Source organism: Mirounga leonina, unplaced genomic scaffold (assembly GCF_011800145.1).
Source record: "Mirounga leonina isolate KUSES-001 unplaced genomic scaffold, KU_Mleo_1.0 Mir_125, whole genome shotgun sequence".
Lineage (NCBI taxonomy): Eukaryota > Metazoa > Chordata > Mammalia > Carnivora > Phocidae > Mirounga > Mirounga leonina.
In genome coordinates this window covers 77221255-77245629 of record NW_023270305.1, presented here as the reverse complement: position 1 = coordinate 77245629, position 24375 = coordinate 77221255, and the positions used below count along the sequence as shown (strand labels likewise).

The following is a 24375-nucleotide window of genomic DNA, read 5'->3' as shown; positions in this document are numbered from 1 at the left end:
TTTCTTCAGCATGGAAATTAGATAGAGATACCCCAAGTGTAGTACTATTTGTATCTTTTCATAAGGGTAAAAAATAAAAATAGGGCGCCTGGGTGGCTCAGTTGGTTAAGCGACTGCCTTCGGCTCAGGTCATGATCCTGGAGTTCCTGAATCGAGTCCCGCATCGGGCTCCCTGCTTGGCAGGGAGTCTACTTCTCCCTCTGATCCTCCCGACCCTCCCCCCTCTCATGTGCTCTCTCTCTGAGTCTCTCTTTCTCAAATAAATAAATAAAAATCTTTAAAAAAAAAAGAAATAAAAATAAACGAACATATATTCTCTTTAATAGTGAAATGTTCTTGGCTGACAAAGGTACCATGAAGACAACCTTAGTAGTTATTTCCATTAAATTATAGAATCGCGAAGGATAAGACTGAGTTGCATTGTTCTTTTAATCCCCACCACAGTTCCTGAACATATAATAAAGGCTTAAGGTATGCATTTTGTGTGTATGTGTGTGTGTGTGTGTGTGTCCCCATCAAGGGTAGGTGGGCAGCTAATATGCCATGGCTTATTTACAAATTAGATAAAAGAGCTTTTTGCAGACCAGAGAAAAATTACAGCTGGAAAGCAAGGGGGCTGGGGAGGATGGGGTTTAGATACCAGAGCACTTGTTTAGCATAGATATTGCAGCAGAATTCATCAGAACGATTTATGATTCGTGGTGCCATCCCAGAGACACAGACACCATCTTTCATCTGCCTCGATGTGCTGTGTTGTCCTGTGTCATCCTGGTTGCTTTAAGTTCATATTCTGATGATTTCGCCATGACTCTGGACTTCACCCTTCCATCCCTCCTTCCTTTTCTGTCCCTGACATGTCAGGAGTGGGGCTGACCTCTGAGTTTCCAGTGTTGGCGGTGGTTCCTCATCAGCAGTCCTGCCAAGGCCCTGCAAAAGTTTTGTGCAATCCATCAAGGCTGGGTGGATGTCATGCTTCTCTCGTCTTCCTAGTTCCATCCATCACCAAATGAACTTCCAGAACCCATATCCCAACTGTATGTGGTTGGGTTTTAGCTAAAACTCTCTGTGAGAGGTTTTTACTGAGCTCTGATGGGGAGGCTGAAACCCACTGCTTTTTATTTATGTTATTACATATGATAAAGGCATTAAAATTATAGTGTTTCTCACAAGTTCTTGATAGTATATTTCATAGAAGCCAGCATTTCCGTCTCACAGTGTGTTTGCAGATTAAGTAACAAGTGGTTTGATCTTTGTAAAGAGGATTTATTGTGTACCTGTGCACTCAGCCAAATTACAGTACAGACGTGCACATTCCCACCTGCCCTATCGCTCACAGCAACTATTCCTCCACTTGAAATGCACCCGGCCCCCCAGTACCTAACTTCTCACCATCCGTTTGTTCTCAGCTTAAATTTTACTGCCTCCACATGACCTGCCCAGTCTCCCCAGCCTAAATTATGCCCCAAAGTCTTTTGTCTTACAGTCTCTCAATTCCTTCCCCACCTCACTCCTGCAGTGGTCGAGCCCTTACTGTGTGCCAGGCACTATCTAGAGACTGAGGAAAGACGGGTCCCCCTCCTGGAGCTTAGGGTCTGTTGGAGAAGAAAAACATTAAACATACAACATATCAAGTGGTGAACAGTACCAAAAGTGAAGACAAAGGCAGCCGAGAGAGGTCAAGAGGATGAGTGTTGCAGGGAAAGCCCCTCTGAATAGACCGGAGACTTTAATAAAGCTGGAGGACGGCAGGTCAGATTCTGGAGGATGGCTGCAGGCAGCAGGGAGGGCCTGGGCAGGGAGCAGGGAGGGCCCGGGCACGGGCCCTGCAGCGGGTGGGAGCTGAGTGCGCAGGAGGCCGCAGGGACCTGGAGGAGGGGGGAAGGTGAGGGATCAGCGGTGGGAAATGAGGTCCGAGAGATGACTGGGGACACACACCACGTACATGAAGGAAAGGGAAGAAAGAATTGACGGCAGGGACCCGGTGACATTAAATTCCCACTTGAAGGGTTTCACTCTGCCTCCTGGAGCATCCACAGAGGACAGGCAGGATGGAAGCAGGGAGACCGGCCCCAGGGTCATTGCACGGGTACGGGTGAGAGGTGGCTTGGACCACTTCGGGGCAGTAGAGAAGGGCACCAGTTGTGCGAGTGCAGGTATGTTTTAGGGTCAGGGCTGCCTACTTCAGATCAGGGCTGCAGGTTGGGACTGGACATGGAAAGAAGGAGCAAGAATAACACCAAAGTCTTTGACCCAGGCACCTGGGTGAATGGCCGCACCGTTTACCAGATGGAGAAAGGCTAAGGGAGGAAAAGAAAGTAACGAGTGTTTGGTTTGGACACGTGAGGTTTGAGATTGCGAGGAAATACTTAAGAGGAACTGTCACACAAGTAGTTGGTTATATGGGTTTGCAGGTCAGAGGAGAAACCCACACGATGGGTATAAATGTGGGCAGCGTCAGGAGATAGAAAATGTAGCATGTTTCTAGCCATATGCTTACATAGCAGGTGTATATTTTCAGTCCAGAAGTGTTCAAGAAATGCAACTTATCTCAATTCAACTTAAACTGTATTTTGAGACCCTATTCCACTCAGCGTTGGAAAAATCTAACTGCCAATTCAGCTAACCTTTTCTAGTTGATTAAAGTAACCAAAGTTGACATTAACATGGGTTCTTAATTTAGGTTCTTTTTTTTCCTCCTCTAACTTAGACAGCTTCATGACCTCAGGGAAACTGTCTAGTCCTTAGCATCAAGGTGCATGCCTTTTGGACTGTCTGGGCACTGAATTAGCTGCCTGGCCTTCTGCCTTATAGTACATTACAGGACAGTCCTCTCTACTGTCCCCTTTAGTCCCCCTGCCCATGCTCCATGTCCCCTCTGTGTCTGTGGATTCTCTCTACTTTGGGGGCCACAGTTGGTTGTTCTTCCCTGCCATTCTGGGTACAGAAAACTTGGGTTCACACAGCCAACCCTGTGCTACCTCCACAGCCTGAGGTTTGAGGCACAGAGTACGGCAAGATCTCTTCTACAAACTTACCTAGAGTTCTGTTGTCCTCTTCCTCTTAGCATTGACTCTACAACCATCTGCAGGGGCCCTGGCCAGGGGCCAGTTGTTCTGTTTCAATTCCCACTCTCCTTTTCCATCAGCTGGGAGATCTTTTCAATCTCCGTTTGGGCAGGAGAAAACTGGGTCAGCAAGTATGCTTCCCAGTTTTTGTCCTGCCCTTTCCCACCCCTTAAAATATAGCTTTGGAACTTTATTTTTATTTATTTACTTATTTATTATAATTTCTTTATTTTAGAGAGAGAGAGCAGGGGGTGGGCAGAAGGGAAGAGAGACCATCTTAAGCAGGCTCCACGCCCAGGGCAGAGCCTGATGCGGGCCTCAACCTCATGACCCCGAGATCATGACCTGAGCCGAAACCAAGAATCGCAGGTTTAACCGACTGAGCCACCCAGGTGCACCAGCTTTTGAACTTTAAAGGCAAGAATTGACATCACCACCTTCTGGTTCCTTTGGGCATGGGAGGTCTCATGTTTATCTTGGTGAATGGAAGAAGGTCATGAATTAAAAGGGAATGTGGTAAAAAAAAAAAAAAAATCAGTTAAGACTGCACAACATCCTGCAAAATTGGTGTACTTGATTTCTGTCTTTCCCATACGGTAAGCTCGATGGGGGCACAGGTAATATTTGATTTGCTCAGCATGGTAGACATAGTAGTATGTAGTAGGTGCCCAGTTATCTGTAGAATGAATGAATGAGTGAAGTGACAGAAGACCAGCACTGTGCTCCTAGGTACAGAAAGTATCTCTGCTGTTGTTCGTGACTCAGTGGTCGTGACTGCAGTGTGCTGGCGCTTGGAAGATATTCTAAGGGTGAGCCAATCCTCAGAATTAGAAACCTCAGAAATTATTTCATAATCTGGAATTTTTCTACAGGCTTTGAAAAATGCAAACCAGAGAAGCATACCAGAGAGGAAACATTTGAACTTTTCCTAGGTTAGTCTTCGGTGTGCTAGGGCCCTCCTGCTTGGGTCTCATCCCAGCTGCTCAGACCTTTCCAGTAGGGCAAAGGACATTCAGCTTTGAAGTTCAGAGGGCAGCACTGAAAGCTCCGTACCGAGAAATTTCTTTGAAGTCTCATGTTTTCTATTAAATCTTCAAGTTGGTTTTACATTTGACTCCATAATGCGTGTTTGTATGTGTTTTAATATAAAAGTTAACGCATGTTGAAGACATGGCTGCCTTATCCTATTACTTCAGTGGAAAATGTGTCCTATAGTAAGGAACTTGGTGTTAGGGCATTAACAACTTGACACTTTCTCTTAATGTTTTAAAAGTTTCATTCTTAAAACCAAATTTCAGCAGTGTTAAGGCTGTATTACTAAAGCCACTAAATAGCCTTACAAGGCAAACTATTACCATTTTTACTTGCTCAGAAAAATATTCACCATCTATGATTTTCCCTGGCACCTCTACATCTGCCAAGGTGATTTTTTTAATGTATATATAATGGGATCATCTTTTTAATTTACACACATTTTATAGGCCAAAAAAAATCAACTAAAATAACTCTGATACAATAATGGAATCTAAATATTTATAATTACGTCATGAAAACTGAATGAATTTGTAGGACATCTAATTTTAAGTGTCCCTACTAATGCATTTTTCTTGGGTATTTTCAACAACCCTGGGAGGTAAGGAGAGCAAGCATTATCATTGTCCTCACTTTGACTGGCTACAGTTTTACCAGGTACTATCCTAGCTCCAACACATGCTAATGGTGGGACTTTTAAGTAACTTCACTGTGACTCATATTTCTCATCTATATTATGGGCTTCACCATAGTTCCTAGATCATAGGTTTTGAGAGACACTGAAATAACAACTGTTCAGTACTTTAGAAGATACCACGAATGTCAGACAGATGGAGGTTAAATTATTACATGCATTACTGATGGCCATGCATAATTTGTGCCTGGTGTGGGGAATACATTGGATTGCCAATCCCCCACCTTTCTTCCTGCAATTAACAAATCTAGACTTAGGGCCAACTCAGTTTGGTTCTACAGAGATTCATACCATGATCCTTATTTGTCAGTGGACTGGGAACTCCTAGTATGTGGGAGAATTAAGAGGTGGAGCAGAGACCAAAGATGTTCCTCTGGAGACGTCCCTCAATTTAGCCAACACAGGACTCAGAGAGACTCCATCTTCCCGGGTAGTTAGGAGTAAACAAGATAGCACCCATCAGTGCTTAACACAGAGCCTGGGGCCACATGCAATAGCTATTTTTAGATACTACTTACGGTAGCAATAATAGAAACTTTATTTGCCTTTTCTCATTAAAATATGTTATTCTGTATCAACCTGTTAAAGTTGGGGTTATTTTCATCTTCATATGATGAAGCTGATGATCCAAAATGCAAAGTAACTTGCCCAAATCGCATAGAGTGAGGGCCAGAATCTCAGTGCGTTTCTGTGCTTTCATAAATCAGTATAGCTATAAGTTATTCTTTTCTGGATTGATGATGGTGTCACATGAGAGTCTTAACCAAGCTGGAATCCAGTGTAGAATCTAAATGTTAGATTTATATTTTGTGCTAAGAAAGTAAGCAGGAATTATTGGCCAAAGAGATTAGGAAATAGAGATGTAATATAAACACAATTAATGATTTCTCTTTCTTATTTTTCCAAGTCTTATAACAACTTTTATTTTTCAACTTTTGTTGTATGTAAAATTGTTATGTTTAAATCTGTTCAGAGAGAGAGAGAGAGAACACAGGGGCACCTGGGTGGCCCAGTTGGTTAAGCATCTGACTCTTGATTTCAGGTCATGATCTCAGGGATGTGAGCTCGAGCCCCATGTTGGCCTCTGCACTAGGTGTGGAGTCTGCTGGAGATTCTCTGCCTCTCCCTCTCTGTCTGCCCCTCCCCACCCCCCGTGTACGCTCTCTCTCTTTCTCTCTCTCTCTCTCAAATAAATAAAATCTTTTAAAAACACAGAGAATACATAAGAAGTGAGTTTATATACTCAGATTTAGAATCTATTAATATTCTGCCTTGCTACTTTGGATCTTTTCTTTATAAGAAAGGACATTTTTAAAAAACAAACTGAAGGTTCCAGAGGGGAGGGTGTGGGGGGATGGGTTAGCCCGGTGGTGGGTATTAAGGAGGGCATGTTCTGCATGGAGCACTGGGTGTTATACGCAAACAATGAATCATGGAACACTACATCAAAAACCAATGATGTATGTATGGTGATTAACATAACATAATAAAAATTAAAAAAATATATATATATACTAAAAAAAAATAAGAAAGGACATTTTTGAGCAATGATGCGAGTGTCCTCTGTCCCTTCCACTCATCCAAGTCTCAGTCCTTCTTCCTCAGAGGTAGCTACTAGCTGAGGTTTGTACTGGCCTTTTAAAATCTTACATAAATGGTACAACTCTTGTGAGTTTGCTTCTGCAGCTTCTGTTTTTTCCCCCAGCTTTCCACTTGAGATCTACTGGTGCGGATCTATGGAGATAGATCTAAAGCAGTTAGCCTTTTTTATTTCTGTGATTTGTTAAGATGTGGCTCTTGCCACAGAAAACACTTTCTTTCCCTTGATGGGTGAAACAAGTGGCCCGCAGGGCCTTTGAAGTTTTCTGAAAGGGGGTTCTTCTAAGCGCTCTTTCTTCCTGGGCTCTTGTGAGAGCCCCATTGTCTGGACTGAAGAGACATGTTGGACTTTGAATCTACCCCATGCTTTTCAATCGTTCACTCTTGGTGTTCAGGAATTCAAATCTTAATTTCCCCAAGAACTTCATTCAGTTCCCCCGAGGGTAAAGTATCATAGGATATATAGTCAGCCTGACATTAGGTCTAATAAATATTTGTTGAATTATAGCAACATAAAATAAAGTAACACGATGAACCATTAGAAGATACTTCTCAGGCATCCAGTTCCTGACAGGTTCTGCTTTTTGTGACTGCGACACCAGAGAGAGACCATTACTGAAGCGGGGTTTATTCCACACTTACTAGCTTGAGTCAGGTGCTAGGGTTTATCTAAACAAGGGCACATCCATTTGGGACCATATAAAGAGAGGGATGCCTACTGGTGAACCTTCAAGTGTATATACATGGGGCCAATACTCATACAGCGAAATCCATGCTGGTTACACCACCTTTTTACTTTTACAGACTCTCAAAACTGGGATTAAAAAATTGTATTTTTAAATACATTTAAAATGTAGCTTTCACTTTGGGCCAGGCACTGGGCCAGTCACGTCACATGCGGTGCCTTACTCATTCATTTCACAGAGCCGTGAGGATCTCGGCAGTGTTATGACTCACACTGGATAAAGAAACTGAGGCTCAAAGGATTTATCCAGGACAACACAGCTGGCGAGCTCTGAACAGGCTGTCTGACCACAGGGCTTCCCGGTTAACCATACATTGCCTTTCTTCCTCATAGGTAATGTCATCACTATCACTCTGCAACACTGGGTAGGCCACGGAAGGTGGCTCTGACTTGTCCCCCGAATGGTGCCGGCACTCCCTTGCCATCACACATGTGTCCCTGCCAGCCCCCACTGATGCTCTGGACCCCTCTCGGGCTGGGGTGGAGTGGCTCCATCTGGTACAGAGGCCTCCCTGTAAGAGCCACTTGCTGATCACTAACTGTGATCTAGTTAGTGCAGAAAGACAAGGGTTTTGGAACAATGTACATGAAGCGGACCACTTAGAGCTTCAGTTTCTCCATGTACCGAATAAGAATAATAGTATTTACTATGGTATTGGATGTAAAGATTACACTGGGAATGAAGAATTAAAATGAGCCTTTTATCCAGAAGCCCACTTATGTTTGCAGGAACAGAGTAGAACTTTCAAATCTCAGTGGCAGGTAGGCAACATTTCATCTTCTTGACTATTAAACATCGCGGCTGAAGCTAATTTACAGCTTCAGTCATGAGCCTTGGCATATTATTGGTGTAAAGTGTAAATATTTGAATGTTAATTATCGTAAAACAAACAGGCCGCTGTGTCCAAAGCAGATGAATGCTGTTTCAGGAAGCCAGCAGACCTAGCTAGTCGGCAGCTTGTGTTGTCTGTACAACCAGTAATAGACGTCTGGAATCATGTCCACCTCCCTCTGCCCCAACAGCACCTGGCACCTCATTGCAGAAAGTTCTGAAAGCTAAAAGCTGCCCAGAGTGGCTCACATATGTGAGTCCTTGCCTTTTAAACTATTTCCCATCGGCCCTGCCGCTTGAGGAAAAATCTCTATTGCTGCAATTATGCGCCCAGAAAGAGAATACCATAGTCTTCCTAAGATTGGCCCTCCTTGTCCAGCCTGAGCCCTCCATTCCTTGTCACCTGTCTTTGCAGCATGCAAATTCCCACCCCAGGCACACTTAGCCCAGTTGTTCCACTGGCTAGAAATGACTAACTCCCTTCCATACCAATGTGGGCCTCAGTGTCCAACCCTCGTCTCCCCCGCCCCCCGCCGCCACTTTAAAGTAACCCACGATTACTTTAATGTGTATCGTTCCTCTGTACACCCACCTATCCTGGGACAGAGAACCAAGCAGTCAGAATTGTGGTCTTCCTACCTATATAACAAATTCCTTGAGACTCTTGGACCTTCACACCTGTAGCCTCCCTGGAAATGTTAATGAATTGGGATCCCGTTCTGACTGGGCAAAATCCACTCAGTTGGCAGGCCGAGGCTAAGCTGTCTCCGATGATTGCCGAGCAGGTGGATTCTGGGGAGGTGTGGATTCCAAGGCCTGACTAGGAAGACCAGTTTCTCCAGCAGACAAAAACATGTTAGGGAAAACGGGATGTTAGGGGATCACACGGCCCAGTCAGTGTCGGGAGCTAGCCTGAAATTTGGCAAAGTACTTTGTGGCAGAGAGGAAAATATCTCATTAAAATTTCAAGCATGGTGCAGCATCCCCTGGTTTTGTGATCTAGTTAGTGCAGAAAGACAGGGGTTTTGGAACAATGTACATGAAGCGGACCACTTAGAGCTTCAGTTTCTCCATGTACTGAATGAGAATAATAATGTTTACTATGGTGTTTGATGTAAAGATTACACTGGGAACGAAGAATTAAAATGAGCCAGTGCAGATGAGGGGCTTGGTGTAGTGCCTGGCCCATGGTAGGCATCTGATAAATGGTGGCATCTGCTACCACTGCTGCTGGTTCATTCCATCTCCCCGACCACTCCTGACTGGTGTTCATCATGCTAACCTAACCATATGGCAACAGGTTACATGTGCAGGATGCCCCCCGCACACTCCTGCTGGCCTGGGAAGGCCCGCAAGCAGTGCATCCCCTCCCTTTGACCCCAGCCAGGAGCCCCAGCCGGTCAGTCTATTTTGTTTTATGAATTGTAGTCATTCAAGTTTCATTGATTTAAAATATTCATCAGGAACCTTCCATGGGACCACCTACACTGTTCGCTGGGAGTACGAGACTGAATGTGATGTGGTCCCACCCTCAAGTAGTCCCCACTGTTCCCCACTGAGATTATTCAAGCGTCTAAGTTTTGCATCAACCCGAAGCTGTGGCACTGGGGTTTTAAACTCAGGCCGTTGCCAAGCAAGCTCATTCGAGTTGGCCAGCCCTCATGGAACAGTGTCCTTCCTCACACAGGGGATGGCCACCTCCATGATGGAGCCCGGCGGCTCCTGGTCCCAAGGAGACATGGCCTGAGCCGAGCCGCCTCGCCCTCGGGGCTCACAACGGGCCAGCCGGGCCGCCCTCGTAGGACAATGAAGCTGCCGCTCCGCCAGGACCCATTAGAAGGCGGGCAGCCCTCCCGCCACCCGGCCCTACTGACCGGGCTGACCTTCTTCTTTCTGTTCTTCTGGACATTAGCTTAAGAATGGGCTGAGATCTGAGCGGGAAAGAATTAGAGAGGGCCCCCCCCCCCCCCCCCCCCCCCCCCCCGCCCCCGGCATCCTGCATGCGGCAGTCTGGAGGCTTGCTCACATTTACAGAAAATGAGAAAAGGAAAGAAAAGGGATTATTTGTGAAAGGAGCCGATGGGGCTGTGAAGAGTAGAGGCATTCCAGCTGGGGGTGGTACCTCCCCTCTTCTGCAGCCTTGATGTTTTCTTGGGTGTGTGACAAGAGCTAATTTTAGGAAAATGAATCTGGGAAGAAAATGACTCCTGAAGGCTATTAAGACACATGAGTGTCTCACTATAGCTCACAGACTAAATCTTCTTTATTATATCAATGTTAACGTAAATACTTAGGTTTAAGATCCTTTAGACAACTTCTACACCAAGAACAGACACGAGTGTTTCTCAGAGCAACAGAAAACCCGGCCAGATGGTGGCTGTAACACACACATCCATCAAAGTGGATTAAAAAAATACTCTCCATTCAGGAAAACCGGTGAGCCAGCCTGTCAACCTCCGGGCATTAGAGGGACATCGTTCAAGTGGCAAAGGCCAGAATTAACTTCTCTTTACCCTTGAACAAAATGAGACGCTGGCCGTATTAACCCTTCGCTGCATTGTCATCAGGTTCATCTGTGGCTTGCCCTTCCCTAATTTCATCTGACTACTTGTAATGAATGGTACCTTTTGGAAAATGTGATGTCTCTCTGAACGATTTCAAGGAGAATTAACACTTTTGTATTATTTTGGACATCCATGCAGAAAAGTGACTCATTTCTTTGAGAATGAGTGCCTAAGAGGCACCGAAATTCCTGAGCAAGTGGGACAATCAAAATAATTTCGGGCCGTGGGTCATTTTTTCATTGTGTCTGGGATCATTGCTTTAGTGTTCCCATACAGGTTTCCTAGAGGCTTGTCTAGAAAGGCCACAGAAAATGGAAGAAAAGTGGGGATGGACAAACAGTCGTTCAAGTGGGCAGAGAACACCCATCTACTTGGAATGCAAACCTCAGCGCGTGGCCAGGTAATGTTAGCATTGCTATGGAGAGAAGAGAAGGCCACAGCACACAGACTGTGCTTCTTATCCTGCCAGTTCTCTTCCCAGGGGAAAACTGGCAGGAACTCAACCGCCTCAGTCACTTAAACTAGCCCCAACGAAGCACATGTGAGCATGAGATCCGGGAACACTCTGTCATTGGCACCTGGGGACAGATGATTCGCCTGATGCACCTCTTATGTCTCCCTGATGCAATTTATATCACACCAGCTAATGATACAATAGAGCAATGAGTATACATTACTTTGCTTAAGCTATATCATTATAATATTTCAGATATATCACATTAGAGGGGAAAAAATATGGTTTTTTGTTTTTCCTTTTTCTGTTGCTTAGCTGAACCTTTCTTCCTATTAGGCTGTATGGTCCTTTTAAGGACAAGAATGACCAATGGATATAGCATTGACGATATCCTCCATCTCTCTCTCACCTGGATTTTTATAAAGATGCTGATGACCGCACCCGTGATACGTAAAATGATTTCTGTAGCATTTTGCTGGCAGAGGATTTGCTCTTGCCTTGCGATTTAATCATTTTGGAGAATGTTCCCTTAATTGGCAGCAGAAGGTTTGCCGTGACAGAGGTTGCGGGGAAGGCTTTTGGATTATTAAAAGTTCAGCCTAATCATGAGTTGAGACAGTGATCCCACTCCTTTCTATTATTACTGTGCATCAAAAGCCACAAAATCTTACCTAGTGAAAAATCCTCCTTATTGCATTGGGATCCCTAGTGCTTTCACGGTGCTCAGAGAGCTTCACAAATCCCACCCTTCTACTTCCCAAAAAAGTGGGCAGAGAGAACAAAATCTGCCTCAGGCTCCTGGCCCCACCACAGCTCCTTCTCTCCTGCTTTTCCCTTTTAGGCTCTTCTTTTCTCGAGACCTGCTCTCCCTCCCTTCCATGTCTGTCATTTCCCCACAGAGAAAAAAAAAGTCTTCGCTTGCTTCAGTTGGGAACTGGGCGTTTCTGTATAATGAAGTCTGTATGTCTGATACTCCCACTCTGAAGTTCCGAAGCAGCTAAGGGTCATCTGTCATCTGGCATGGGGGGAGGGGAGGCAGGACCCTCAGCTCTGAACCCCAGGCCCAGAGGTTTCTAGGTCCTCCCCAAAGGATCAAGGCTTCCTCTTCATCATTTCCCCCACAGTAATCCTGTGCACACCCCTCCCCTTCTGACTCTGTGTTTTAAAAATAGTCTCTCAAGCAAATGCTGAACAAAGAACCTCCACTCCCCATTCTTTAATAATCCACCAAGTAAGCGCCCAGAGCTGTTGTTCAGTATGGGACAACCAAGTAATGAGGATTTCCAGCCAGAAGCAAAAAGACTGCATTTTAAATTAGCAGCTACAGCCTTATTGTGGTATAATAATTTGTCTGGTCTTTTTCCTTGGTTCCTGGCATGGGGCTTCTAAAACCCTGGCAATTTCCTGAGTGACAGGAGTGTCTTTGTTATGTTCATGAGGTGACTCTTTACAGTCAAAGTGGGTCCCTGCATAGCTTCAGGATGGGGGCTGGTCACCAGCAAGACCTTGGGCCAGCCTGACCTCTGGGGGCAGAAAGCAGACTGGGGACTGAATTCCATCACATGCTTAAATCAGTGATTCAATCAGGCATGCCTAGCAAATGAAACCCCAGGAAAATCTCTGGATGCCAGGGCTTGGTGGAGCTTCATGGTTAATGAGCACAGTGACGTTGGGAGAAGGTGATGTTCTCCAACACCGCAGACAGAGGGGAGAGAATCTGTTTGGGACCCACCCCCCAAGACCTCGAACTACGTGTATACCTTACAAAAAACCCTGTAGCCATTAGTATAGGGCCTTTCTGAGTTCATTCCAGCTAATTATGGAACCTGAGGGGTGTCATGGGAACCTCCCAGATTGCTGGCCAAGCGCTCATAATTATGCACAGGTGGCCTGGGGTTCCCACTTAAGGCTGCGGTCTGAAGCACAGGCAGTCTTTTGGGACTGAGTCCTTAACTCGTGGACCGGTGCTAACTCCAGAGGTTAGCGTCGGAGTTGTACTGTGTGCTCAGTTGGGGTGAAGACAGAATAACTGTCATTGAGGGTGATTTTCTGATTTCTAATAGAAATGTAGAAATCCTGGAAACAGCTTCTAGATCTTCAGGTTAGGTGTTACAGTTTGAAGCATGCGCTCCGGGGTGGGACAGGTTTAGAAAGATCATTTAGTGGATTCTTCCTCAAAGTGTGGTCCCAAGACTGTGCACGTCTGCAAACTGTTCATTACCAGCTCCTGATGAGATGTGTACGGAACTTGGTAGTAAGCATTTAGCATCTCTTACAGCAATCGGGCCTTGCCAAGACATTCAGGAATGGAAATATAAAAGTATCAGATTGTGACAGTTTGGAGGGGTAAAAATGATCCTTCCCCACAGATAGTTTAAGGAGCCTTATTTGTAGCTTCCGTTGGTATGATCAAATGGAGTCAGAACTTAGTGTTAAAAGTGTGAGGGCTGGAGTCAAGCCGACGGCTGGCTACCTCTGTGGTTTTGGGCAAGTTACTCAATCTCTCTGAGCTTTTGTTTCCTCATTTACAAAATGGAGATAGCAGTATTTCCCACCTCGCTAGATGCTGGGAGGAGCAAATGAGGTACTGGAGGAAGAGTGCTAAGCATGGGGTGTGGCACATAGGTTAACTGCTGGCATTGTTTCCTCTATGTAAATTTCTTGGCATCAGCATGTCTGGCTTGGTGAATGCATGTTCCGTACATGTGTGTTTGATTTTTGACTGTAAATGAAACTGACGGCCTTGCCTTTATGCAAATACAAGGGAAAGCAAACACTTTTTATTTTATTTTTTTTTTAAGATTTTATTTATTTATTTGAGAGAGAGAATGAGATAGAGAGAGCATGAGAGGGAGGAGGGTCAGAGGGAGAAGCAGACTCCCTGCAGAGCAGGGAGCCCAATGCGGGACTCGATCCCGGGACTCCAGGATCGTGACCTGAGCCGAAAGCAGTTGCTTAACCAACTGAGCCACCCAGGCGCCCCGCAAACACTTTTTAAAAGCCACAACTTATACATGTAATTGAATATAGCTTTTCAAATCGTCTCTGAGAAGCTAGACTCTCATTTCAAGGATGCCCCAGTGTTGGAAGCATCTGGGGCACTTCTCATTTCACATTTCTGTTAGCGCCTGTCACAGTGGTCTATGCTGATGTAATAACAAATCGCCTCAAAACCTAGCGGCTTAGAGCCACCATCTATCAGTATCACTCTGGTTCTGTGGGCAGACTGGGCTCGGCCGGGTTCTCACTGGGGGTCTTCCCTGCAGTTGCAGTCAGAGGTTGGCCAGGGCTAGGTCATCTGAAAGCTCAACTCGCCTAGACATGCAACAGGGCGTCTTCACTCTTCACGTTTGGTGCGGGGGCTGGACAGCTGGAACAGCTCGGTGCGTCTGGGCATCGCTCAGTCCATGTGGCCTTTCCACATGGCGAGCTTGGGTTTCCTGGCTGCATGGTGGACTCAGGTCAGAGAGATGTCTTTGTTGGTGGCTAGCTTCCCCCTGTGAATGAGCATTTTAAGAAGCAGGCAGTGGAAGCTGCTGGACCTGAGCCCAGTAACTGATCAGAGCAGTTACAGAGTCTTCCCCAAAATGCAAGGACAGGAGCCGTAGACCCCACCTCTCAATGGGAAGAGAGTCAACGAATCTGTGTCCATATTTAATCGGCTACAGAGCCACAAAGCAAATGTGGTTTTCTTACACTGGCGTATCTTTTTAACCACCAAAGACAGTGTGTAGCTTCCACGGTAACTAGGTTTATGTCGGTATCACTCACTTTGATAGGAGTTACCTGAGTGCAAACCCCAGCTGTTGGATTTTGGTCACACCTCACATGCCTTTGAGTTTTAGTAGCATCCATCAGCCTATGCTAAGGAAGGAGTACCCCTCTGAGTTCCTCCCCATCTACTTTGAGTGTCTGATTTCTGCTAATGACCCCCTTGAGCCCTGTGTTGCCTCCCTACACTCCTCCCTGTCCCCCTTACCTGCTACACAGAAATCTGAAAGTCCATGCAACCAGCACGGTATGCCCTTGCTCAGAAAACTTCACTCCTCCCCATTTCTCACAGAACCTGTGGCTCTGACATCCAGATAGGTCTGTGAGGTCTCCCATGGCTGGAATGGCATCACTGTTCAGTTAAGTTTTCCCTACTTCCAATCCCATCACCCAAACACACAGCCTCCAGCCCCCAACACACACACACACACACACACACACACACAGAGGCTCATGTCATTCTTTTAGCCAGTATTTATTCAGTGTCTGCCTGCGTTGGGCCCTGTGCTCATTGTTAGGCTCCAGTAAGCTCCAGTATTATTACACATGCCTTATATTTTTCCTCTTTGGGGGGCTTTGCTTACATTCCTGAAGTTTAGGTACATTTCTTATTACTGTCTTATCCCACACAGCAATGTAGCAATAAACATGGGTTGCAGTAGTGTATGAAGGAGAGGTTCCTTCTGTCTTACATTTTATCTTATACTTTTCATCTCCGCCTCCATTGTCATCCTTTCCCTGTTGGAGGCTCATCTAGAAACAGCAAGCTCTCTCCTCATCTCCTCCTTTATTTGAAATGTTAACATACTTCCCTCCTATTCCATCAGAGACTCATGATGGGGATGAAGTAGGAGGGCATTTATCTGAGTGTAGTTTTGAAGTCCACAGGCACTCTGGTATAACACTGGCCCACGGCCACAGTCTCTGAAGCATTGCTTATTCAGGATCATAGGTGGTCTTCTGGTATGTTCCTGGCAGCCTCCAGGGCCTGGGGGAGACCATGAAGAATCTGATGTGGTTGTCAGCCCTTAGAAACTGAACCTTTGGCGTTCTGATAAAGCAGGGAAGAGAGGGCCAACTCTACTTCTTAATTCAGCTGCCTTGTTTTACCAAATGGAATTCTATAAAGGCAATTGCAGAGAGAGGTTGTTGGGATGGGCCCCAATTAAGCAGCTGTCAGGGTGGGGAGGTGGTTATACCTCCAGAGGTTTTCCAAATATACAGCCACTCCTCCACCTCTCTCCCAAGACTCTCCGTGGGACCCCTCCTCTTGCAGAGAGGTCCGGTCTGGGGAAGGGGGGTGGGAGGGGATGTGACACTTGAATTTAGTCAAAATTCTCAGATGATCCTGGTTTCTGATGCCCCTTTTAACCCTCCCCCGCAGAAGCTCTGCTCAGGCCAGACTGTCCCCAGCGCCCGCACCATCGGAGCAGGTGACTTCAGGTGGCTAACTGTAGACCTGGCTGTTTTTCAGGTTCATTCGGACTCCCACCGCTTTAGGACACAAGGTGCTGACCCCAGGGACCTGCCATGAAACCACACTTGAAGCAATGGAGACAACGAATGCTTTGCGGGATATTCGCTTGGGGGCTCCTCTTCGTGGTGATGTTCATTTACTTCACCGACAGCAACCCAGCTGAGCCTGCACCCAGCTCCTTCTCCTTCCTGGAGACCAGGAGGCTCCTGCCCATGCAGGGGAAGCAGAGGGCCATCATGGGCGCCGCGCAGGAGCCCTCCTTGCTCCAGAGCGTGGGTGCACACAAGGGCCTGCTGGACGGACGCCCGTCGGGCCCCTTCCACAGGGCGCCGGGCGACCTGTCGCAGTGGGCCCAGGTGCAGGATGGGTTTGAAAGTGACGAAGAGTTCTTTTCATCCCCGATCGGGAGGAAATCGCAAAGTGCTTTCTACCCGGAGGACGACGACTACTTTTTTGCCGCGGGTCAGCCAGGGTTGCAGAGCCACACTCAGGGCACGCCGGGAGCCCTCTCCCCCCGGGACCAAGGCCGGTCAGAGGGGGCTGCACCAGCCCGCCAGGCGCAGAGAAGGCGGGCGGGGAAGAGGCAGCGGAAAGCCGGCGGGAGCCTGGTGCTGGAGGACGGCGACGACGGGGACAGGCTGTACTCGTCCATGTCCAGGGCCTTCCTCCACCGGCTCTGGAAGGGAAACGTCTCGTCCAAGATGCTCAACCCGCGGCTGCAGAAGGCCATGCAGGACTATCTGAGCGCCAACAAGCACGGCGTGCGCTTCCGCGGGCGGCGGGCGGCGGGGCTGAGCCGCGCCGAGCTGCTGTGCGCGCTGCGGAGCCGGGTGCGGGTGCGCACGCTGGACGGCAAGGAGGCGCCCTTCTCGGCGCTCGGCTGGCAGAAGCTGGTTCCCGCCGTGCCGCTGAGCCAGCTGCACCCGCGCGGCCTCCGGAGCTGCGCCGTGGTCATGTCGGCCGGCGCCATCCTCAACTCCTCCCTGGGCGAGGAGATAGGTGGGTCTCGCCACCGTGCGCACGCGGGCTGGTGGCTGCGCCGGTCGGGCTCAGCGCCCGAGGTTTCGGACGCCAGCCGGGGAGTCTCCCTGGGGCAGAATGAGCCTGTTGGAGGTGCCAGCGGAGGTCTTTTTTTTGGGCGGGGGGAGTGGAGATTAGAGCAGAGGTGTTTCCCCTTCCAGCTGGGTGTTAGAGTGGGAGGCCGGCGCTGCTCAGAATTCGTCTCCTGCAGACCCTATGTTCTACGTGGATAGGCTCCCAACCTCGCCCACAGAGGCCTGATGAACCCATACGTGGTAGGATCATGGGAGAGGAGCAAGAGGACCAGAGAGGCAGCGACAGTTCTCCAAAGAGAAGTACAAATGATGGTAATTTTAGTTAGCCCAGGGACTCAATGGATGTTATGGGTTCAGAGGAGAGCCCTTCAGGTCGGAACAAGGAGTTCTGACCTCGCACCGGTTGGCGCAATCCACCCTTTGGGTGAGGGCCAGTGCACTTCACAGGGCCCTTCTCCAAGATGGTAAATCACAGGACCACACCTCGGCGTCTATCTTTCCTTCTGAACTCTGCCTTCAGAGCCATGTCAAGAGCCCAGGAGAACATCTGGGTCACAGTTCCTGTATTAGGCCTCTCCAGAGAAACAAACTGATGGGAATTAGAGAGAAAGATTTATTTTAACGACTTGCTCCTGCAGTTGTGGGGACTGGCAAGTCTGAGATTTGTAGGGCAGATGAGTAGGCTGGAAACTCAGGTAAGAGTTGAGATTGCAGTCTGGAGCCTGAAGTCTGTAGGGCAGGCCAGCAGGTGGAAAATTGAGGCAGGACTCTCTGTTGCACTGGAAACAGAATTCCTTCTTCCCCAGGAAACTTCAGTCTTTGCTGTAAGGCCTTAGACATCCCTCTGTTCCCAGGCTCATTCCATTGCCACACCATTGAGCGAGCATTTTGACCCTTCAGACTCATTCACTCATTTAATAAACACGTGTTTAGTCCCTACTGCAGTGACAGTTCTCCAAAGAGAAGTACAAATGATGGTAATTTTAGTTAGCCCAGGGACTCAATGGATGTTGTGGGCTCAGAGGAGAGCCCTTCCGGTTGGAACAAGGAGTTCTGACCTCGCACCGGTTAGCGAGGTGCCAAGAAAAGAAAAATGAATCAGACACAGCCTTGGCCTCAAGTCCCAGTGTAAAACAACTGTGTCTACTACATTCTCACAGTAGATGGTGTTAGTTATAGCTCATAACTCACCTGGAAGTGAGAGTCAGGGGCATTGCCCACTTGTTCGAAAGGAATAACCATTGTTTCTTGGGTCCATTAGTGTTATGTGTTCCAGAGGAATGGCTGATAAGCCAGAGACGTCTTGAAATGGGGTGATGCCATTGTAATCAACTCCACAACCCAGACCTCCTCTCAGATGTTCTTGGGAATGAAGCTGAATGTGAAATTTTTAAAAAGTCAAAAAAAAAGTAGGCACTAGTATGGGCTTGAGGTCTAGGGTCCCAGTATCCCCATGCTGACATTACAGCGGGCTCGTAATAACACTGTCCACGCGTCACATGCCGCCAGAGCTGGAGCGGAACAGTCTGCAATTGATTAGGGAAGAACAGTGTTTTTAAGCTCCCTGGGGTGAAGTTCTTCCCCGTTTCCGAGGACCATTATTAATAACGTAAGAAGGAATTTAAGTATTACGCTTTAAAGCAGGCAGTAACTTGCTTCTGGTTTTGTTTTGCCTTATTTTAAACACCTCTGCGTAGTAGTTGCATATTTGGATTACTCTTGCACGTCAGGGAGATTTCTCTTGCTCTTTGTTCTGGCATAAATATCCCTGACCAGAGTCTTGGAAACTATTCAGAATTTGGAAGAGAGCGTGAAAGAAACCAGGAATTAACGTTTCCAGGGAGCGGGAAATGTCACTTATATCTTTATTAGTTTCTAGCATCCAAATTTAATTTATATTGTCTGCACTTAGGTGAAGCTTCATGATTAGAGTTATAGACTCATAATTGAAGAACACACTCAGAAATTTTAAGCAATTCTCTTTATTGTTTTGCCTTGGTTCCTTTGAATCCAATTTTGTACTACCATCTTAAGGATACGTAATCAGGGGCTCCTGGGTGGCTCCGTCGGTTAAGCAGTCAACTCTTGTTTTCAGCTCCGGTCATGACCTCAGGGTCCTGGGATCGAGCCCGCCCTGGCTCCACGCTCAGTGGGGAGGAGTTGGCTTCAGGATTCTCTTTTTCTCCCTTCCTCTGCCCCTTCCACCACTCGTGTGCTCTCTGTCTCTAAAATAAAGATTTTTTTTTTAAAGGATACATAATTAGAGCATAGTTCAATGTGAGAAAACAAAGAAGTCTTTCCTTTTTATAAGCTAGAGTGTCTCTTCATCTCAGCACTTGTGCCTGCCAGGTGCTGACATATCTCCTTCCTACTCTCCTGATACATACGTGCTTATTAACAGAGTTGTTAATGGCCCTCTTGATAAAAACAAATTCATGCCGTGGACTCCTTCAGGGAACTAGGAATATTGGGGCTTGCTCTGCTAGTTAGCTGAAATCATCCTGGTCCCTAGAAATCTACTTGTGAAATTGGCTAAGTGAAGATCAAAGGACTTACAAAAGGTCATGGTCTCATGAAAATCTGAGGAAGAAGCTAGGGAAGTACCGGAGGCTAGCTCCCTGCCAGGAGGCCCCTCCCGGCTGTACTGTCCATAAATACTCCGCCACCAGGGGTCTCTGAGAGGAAGAGCCAGTTCCTCCTCAGGTTTGCTTATCGGCTGCCCTCTAGCACCCCTTGCTGGTGGCTCAGGCGGGCCGTGCAGTCCTCTTTCCCGGCCCTATTAGACTTGAGTCACACCGTATAACTGTTTCTGAAAACGGTGCAGCAGTTGTAAACACCTCCACTTTGAATGTTACTGAAAAGCAAACTGAACTGTTTTTGTGTAGGGGCATATAGTAGTTGATGGTAAGAGCTTGGGGTTTAGCATATCCTGATACCTTAAAGGGTAAGAAAAGGTAAGAAAGCAGATCATATAGTCATTTAAAAAGCATCGATTATTTATTGATTCCCCAACTCACCAAAGCCTGATACTATGTTAGGCCTACTAGTGATGCAAAGATGAATAAGACACAGAGCTAGACCTCAGATCCTCTGCAGTCTACGGGGGGAGAATGACTCTAATGGGCAATTCCAGTTCCATGGTTAGAAGGACAGAGTGATATGCAGACTGACAGGGAAGAAATGACAACAGAACCCTAACCCACTGTGAGGGCTGATGGCCGGTAGGGAGAGGAGGTTAAGAAGAACTGCCCAGAAGAGGGAAATCCAAGCCAAAGGCCAGGATAACAAGGAGGTGAGACAACACAAGGAGCGCTGGGGGTGGGAGGTGGGGGTACATAGAAGGGCACAGGGGAAGGGGAGATGGGGGGTGTGTGAGAGCTACAGGCAGCACGAGGGGCCGGGAGTGGGGAGGGACCTGAATAGATAAGCGGCAGGCGGGCAGCTCATGATGTCCTCGTGCATCATTCTTCAGAAATCAGACTTCACGTAATAATTGTAATAAAAGGTGCCACTTACCGGGCATCTACTGCAGCCAAGTCCTGTTTCTAAATGCTCTTGTGTTCAGTGTTGCAAGCCAAGGATATGATGACTCCTGTTTTATGGAGGCACCTAGAGGCACAGGGGGTGGAGCCTGGACTCCATTAAACCCCACTCTCCCTCTCCAGAAACTCCAACTCTGACCCCTGCACTCGTGGTGCAGAGAGAGGCATTGAGATCTTTGAAGCAGGGAAGTGATGGGTCAGCTTTTCATTTGAGAGAGAGTGTTCCAGAGCCTGGACCTGAGGGCACAAAGGAAGTCCGTCACATTGCAGCAGTCCCAGGGAGAAGTGAGACAGGCCAGGGTGGCAGAGTCTCGAGAGGGATGAATCATCTGTTTGGCAGGCAGCTCCCTAAAGACTGGAGGCTTTTGCTCCCTTGCCATTTCCGATTTTGTGCTCTGGAGGAGCGCAGGAAAGAGGGAGGGAACCGTGGGGCCAGTGCCCGAGGCAGGGTAGTGACTCAGTGCTCGTGCCCTCCTGGCTGGCTGCTCCTTAAAGGGTGTTTTTAATCTTCCTTCAGTGAATGCATGTAGCCTGGCTTGGTTCTCAAGGTCAACACGAAATGGCTCTACCCTGGAAATGCCTTCTCCAGAAATGAGGCTTTACTTTATTCCCCGTGTGCTTGTTGTCTGATCCATTCCTCCTTTTGTAAATATGAATGGACAGCTTAGTTTTTCAGGCACATTGTCAAGGAGATGCACAGCGAGGCAGATATTTACAAAACATGTCTGCATGATAGACACACTCTGGGCTTGCCCCCCCCACACCTGCTCCCCCCGCCCATCCTGATCCTACTGGCAGCTCTGAGGAGGTTCACTCTCCATCCATAGCAGCCTCCCTCTGTCTCTACCTCCCTGCCTCCTCCCCGAAAATTGACCTTTTAACTCTTTAGACTCCCACCACTTCCAGAGGAGTTAAGCCAGATTCCATTTCTGTGCCCTGTGCCCTGTGCAATTGCTGGAAGGCTTGACACACCTCAGTGTAGCATTCTGGCATTTCAAAGCTGTGACATTTTCAGGGGCGATACAGTTGATTTGGAATTTCTACCTAATTAATCTGAAATACACCCCTGCTTGGGAGCCTTGGCTTGTTCACCTTCGCTGTAGACAGAGGCTGTGTCCAAGGGCAGCATGGTTTAGTGGGAGGACTGTGGTTCAGGAGTGTGGGCCTCACACTTCTCATCCTCATGTTGTCCTGATTATCTTAGTTCCTGAGGGTCACCTCACTGTCTGGAGCCTCTTGTCACTGCCTCAGGAGAAGGTTGCCCCAGGTCAGCAGTTCACATAGTGTGTGTGGTTCACATTTGGGGTCCCCAAGACCCTTTCAGGGGCTCATGAGGTGAAAACTTCTTTATAATAATGCACAGGGATCTTCTGGACTGTTTGACATTCACACTGGTGATGCAGAGACAGAGGTGAGTAAACTGCTGGTTAGTGTAAATGAGGCATTCCTACCCAACAGTACTAGTTGTCTTGCTGGTTTGCACGGCCATGCTCAGCAGGAAGAGAATCGAGTGCCTGTTTCACTTATGGATGTCCTTGATGAAACAGGAAAAAAATGAAAAGAATGTTGGTTTTATTTAATATCCATCTTTGACTACATGTGTTTTTAAGACAAAATGGGCAATAAAGTGAAAACGCACTTCTGCATACCAACACAGTGGACAAGCCCCTGTGTGGTTGGAGTCTTGAGCAGCACTAGCGTCATGAAATGCAATTTTTACTTGAAACAAATGACTGATAGACATACTTTATTCAGACCTGGATATTTGGTAGATATTTTCTCATAAAGGATCTGAGTGAACCTGTCACTTGTAGGAAAAGAGCTGACAGTATTTTTTGCCAGTGATAAAATGCAAGCTTTCAACCATGAACTTGGAACTGAACCCACGTTCCTCTATCTGATGCACAGCAAAGCCATCACTGAGACATCAGGTATGCAGCAAGGGAAGGGTTTATTTATGCAGGCAAACCAGGAGAGGAGAGGACAAGCCTCAAATCTGCCTCCCCAAAGGGAGAGAGAATGAGTTTTTTATAATCACAGGGGTTGAAATTGCATACATATTGATGAAAAGATCAGGGAAACTTACGACAGCTCATAAGGAGAGATGGAACATGCACATTGAACAAACGTACATGTAACATACATCCCGTGTTCACTTTGGGTGTAGACTTAACATCAGAATGAGGCAGCATTCAGCCCCTGACGTCAGGAGGTTATCTTCAGGCAAGGAGAAGGGGCTATGGGTTTGCTCCAAGAGACATTTTAAACTGGATGGGGTCTTGGGCTTATTATCTTGAGTAAGGAATGTGGGGCCTCCTTTGTTCATAGGCTGGAACCGTATCAGTTGACCTTGAGTCCAGGCTTCTGCAGAGACAGACAGTGGGCTTGTTAGTGGGGTCTGAAAAGACACAATAGCTGATTAGGGGGAAACAATTTTCTGAAAAACAAGCTTTAAACTTTCTGCCAGTTTCAACCTCATCAATCCTATGGACACATGGTTTCAAACTTGGAAGCCTCCCATACTCCAGACTGATGAGATGCATGGTGATTTAACTGATGTGATTTGGGGGGATACTTTATAGTGAAATGCATCAATATTTGGAAGATCTGCATAACTGATTGAACTGATAGCTCCAAATGATCATTGCTCAATGCTACAAAATCGTGCCTGGGTGAATCCTCCCATTTTGAGAGCAAGAAGAAGTATTTGGTTGGATTTCAATGGAACAGAGCATGGAAAGTTCATTTATATTGTTTCACATTCCATATTACAAAAGATTTTTTTTTTAAAGAAACTAGCATTTGTCAAGTTTTGATGAAGTATCAAAGAATATTCCCAGTAGTCTGGAAAGACTTAAAGTACTCCTTACATTTTCAACAATATATCTAAGTCTTGACATAATTCAAGTAAATCAATATATTGCAGCAGATAGAATGCAGAAGCAGATAAGAAAAACCAACTGTCTTCTGATAAGCCAGGCATTAGAGAAATTTGCAAACATTTAAACCAGTGCCAGTCTTCTATTTTTTTTAAATATGGTTATTTTTCATAAAAATATTTTATTTTTAAATAAATAAACGTCTTCTAATTTTGCTTTCTAAGGTGACATACATTGAAAAATATAATCCAAATAAACAAAAGAACTTTGGGTTTTCGATAATTTTCAGAGTGTAAAAGTGTTCTAACACCCAAAAGTAAGAACCACTGCTTTGGGTAATCTAATTTTTCTAGTGCAAATATTATTTGAATTTTTATGACAAAGTACTATTCAATAAAAATAAATAATAAAACATTCATTATAAAAAATGTGTGAACAAGTACTTATAAAGAAAATAAGAAGTGTTCATGTTTTTTGACATCATATATGCAAAGCATGGATCACCTAGGACGTAAAGATTGGCAAGCTTCTTTCTTTTTCTTTCTTTTTTTTTAAAGAGCCAAGTAGTAAATATTTTAGGCTTTGTGAGTCATGGGGTCACTGTCACAACTCACCTCTGCCATTACAGACAATAGATAAACAAATGAGTATGTCTGTGTCATCATA

General features: G+C 46.5%; 1 protein-coding gene across 1 annotated transcript in view; it reads left to right on the top strand.

The window, feature by feature from the left end:
- ST6GAL2 (ST6 beta-galactoside alpha-2,6-sialyltransferase 2) overlaps window positions 1-24375 on the top strand; it is a 78724-nt gene that overhangs the window by 29175 nt on the left and 25174 nt on the right. The window contains exon 2 of the mRNA XM_035001899.1: window positions 16231-17232. Within this exon, the coding sequence (XP_034857790.1) occupies window positions 16287-17232 (946 nt within the window). The 5' untranslated portion in view covers window positions 16231-16286. The remainder of the gene's footprint in view (window positions 1-16230; window positions 17233-24375) is intronic.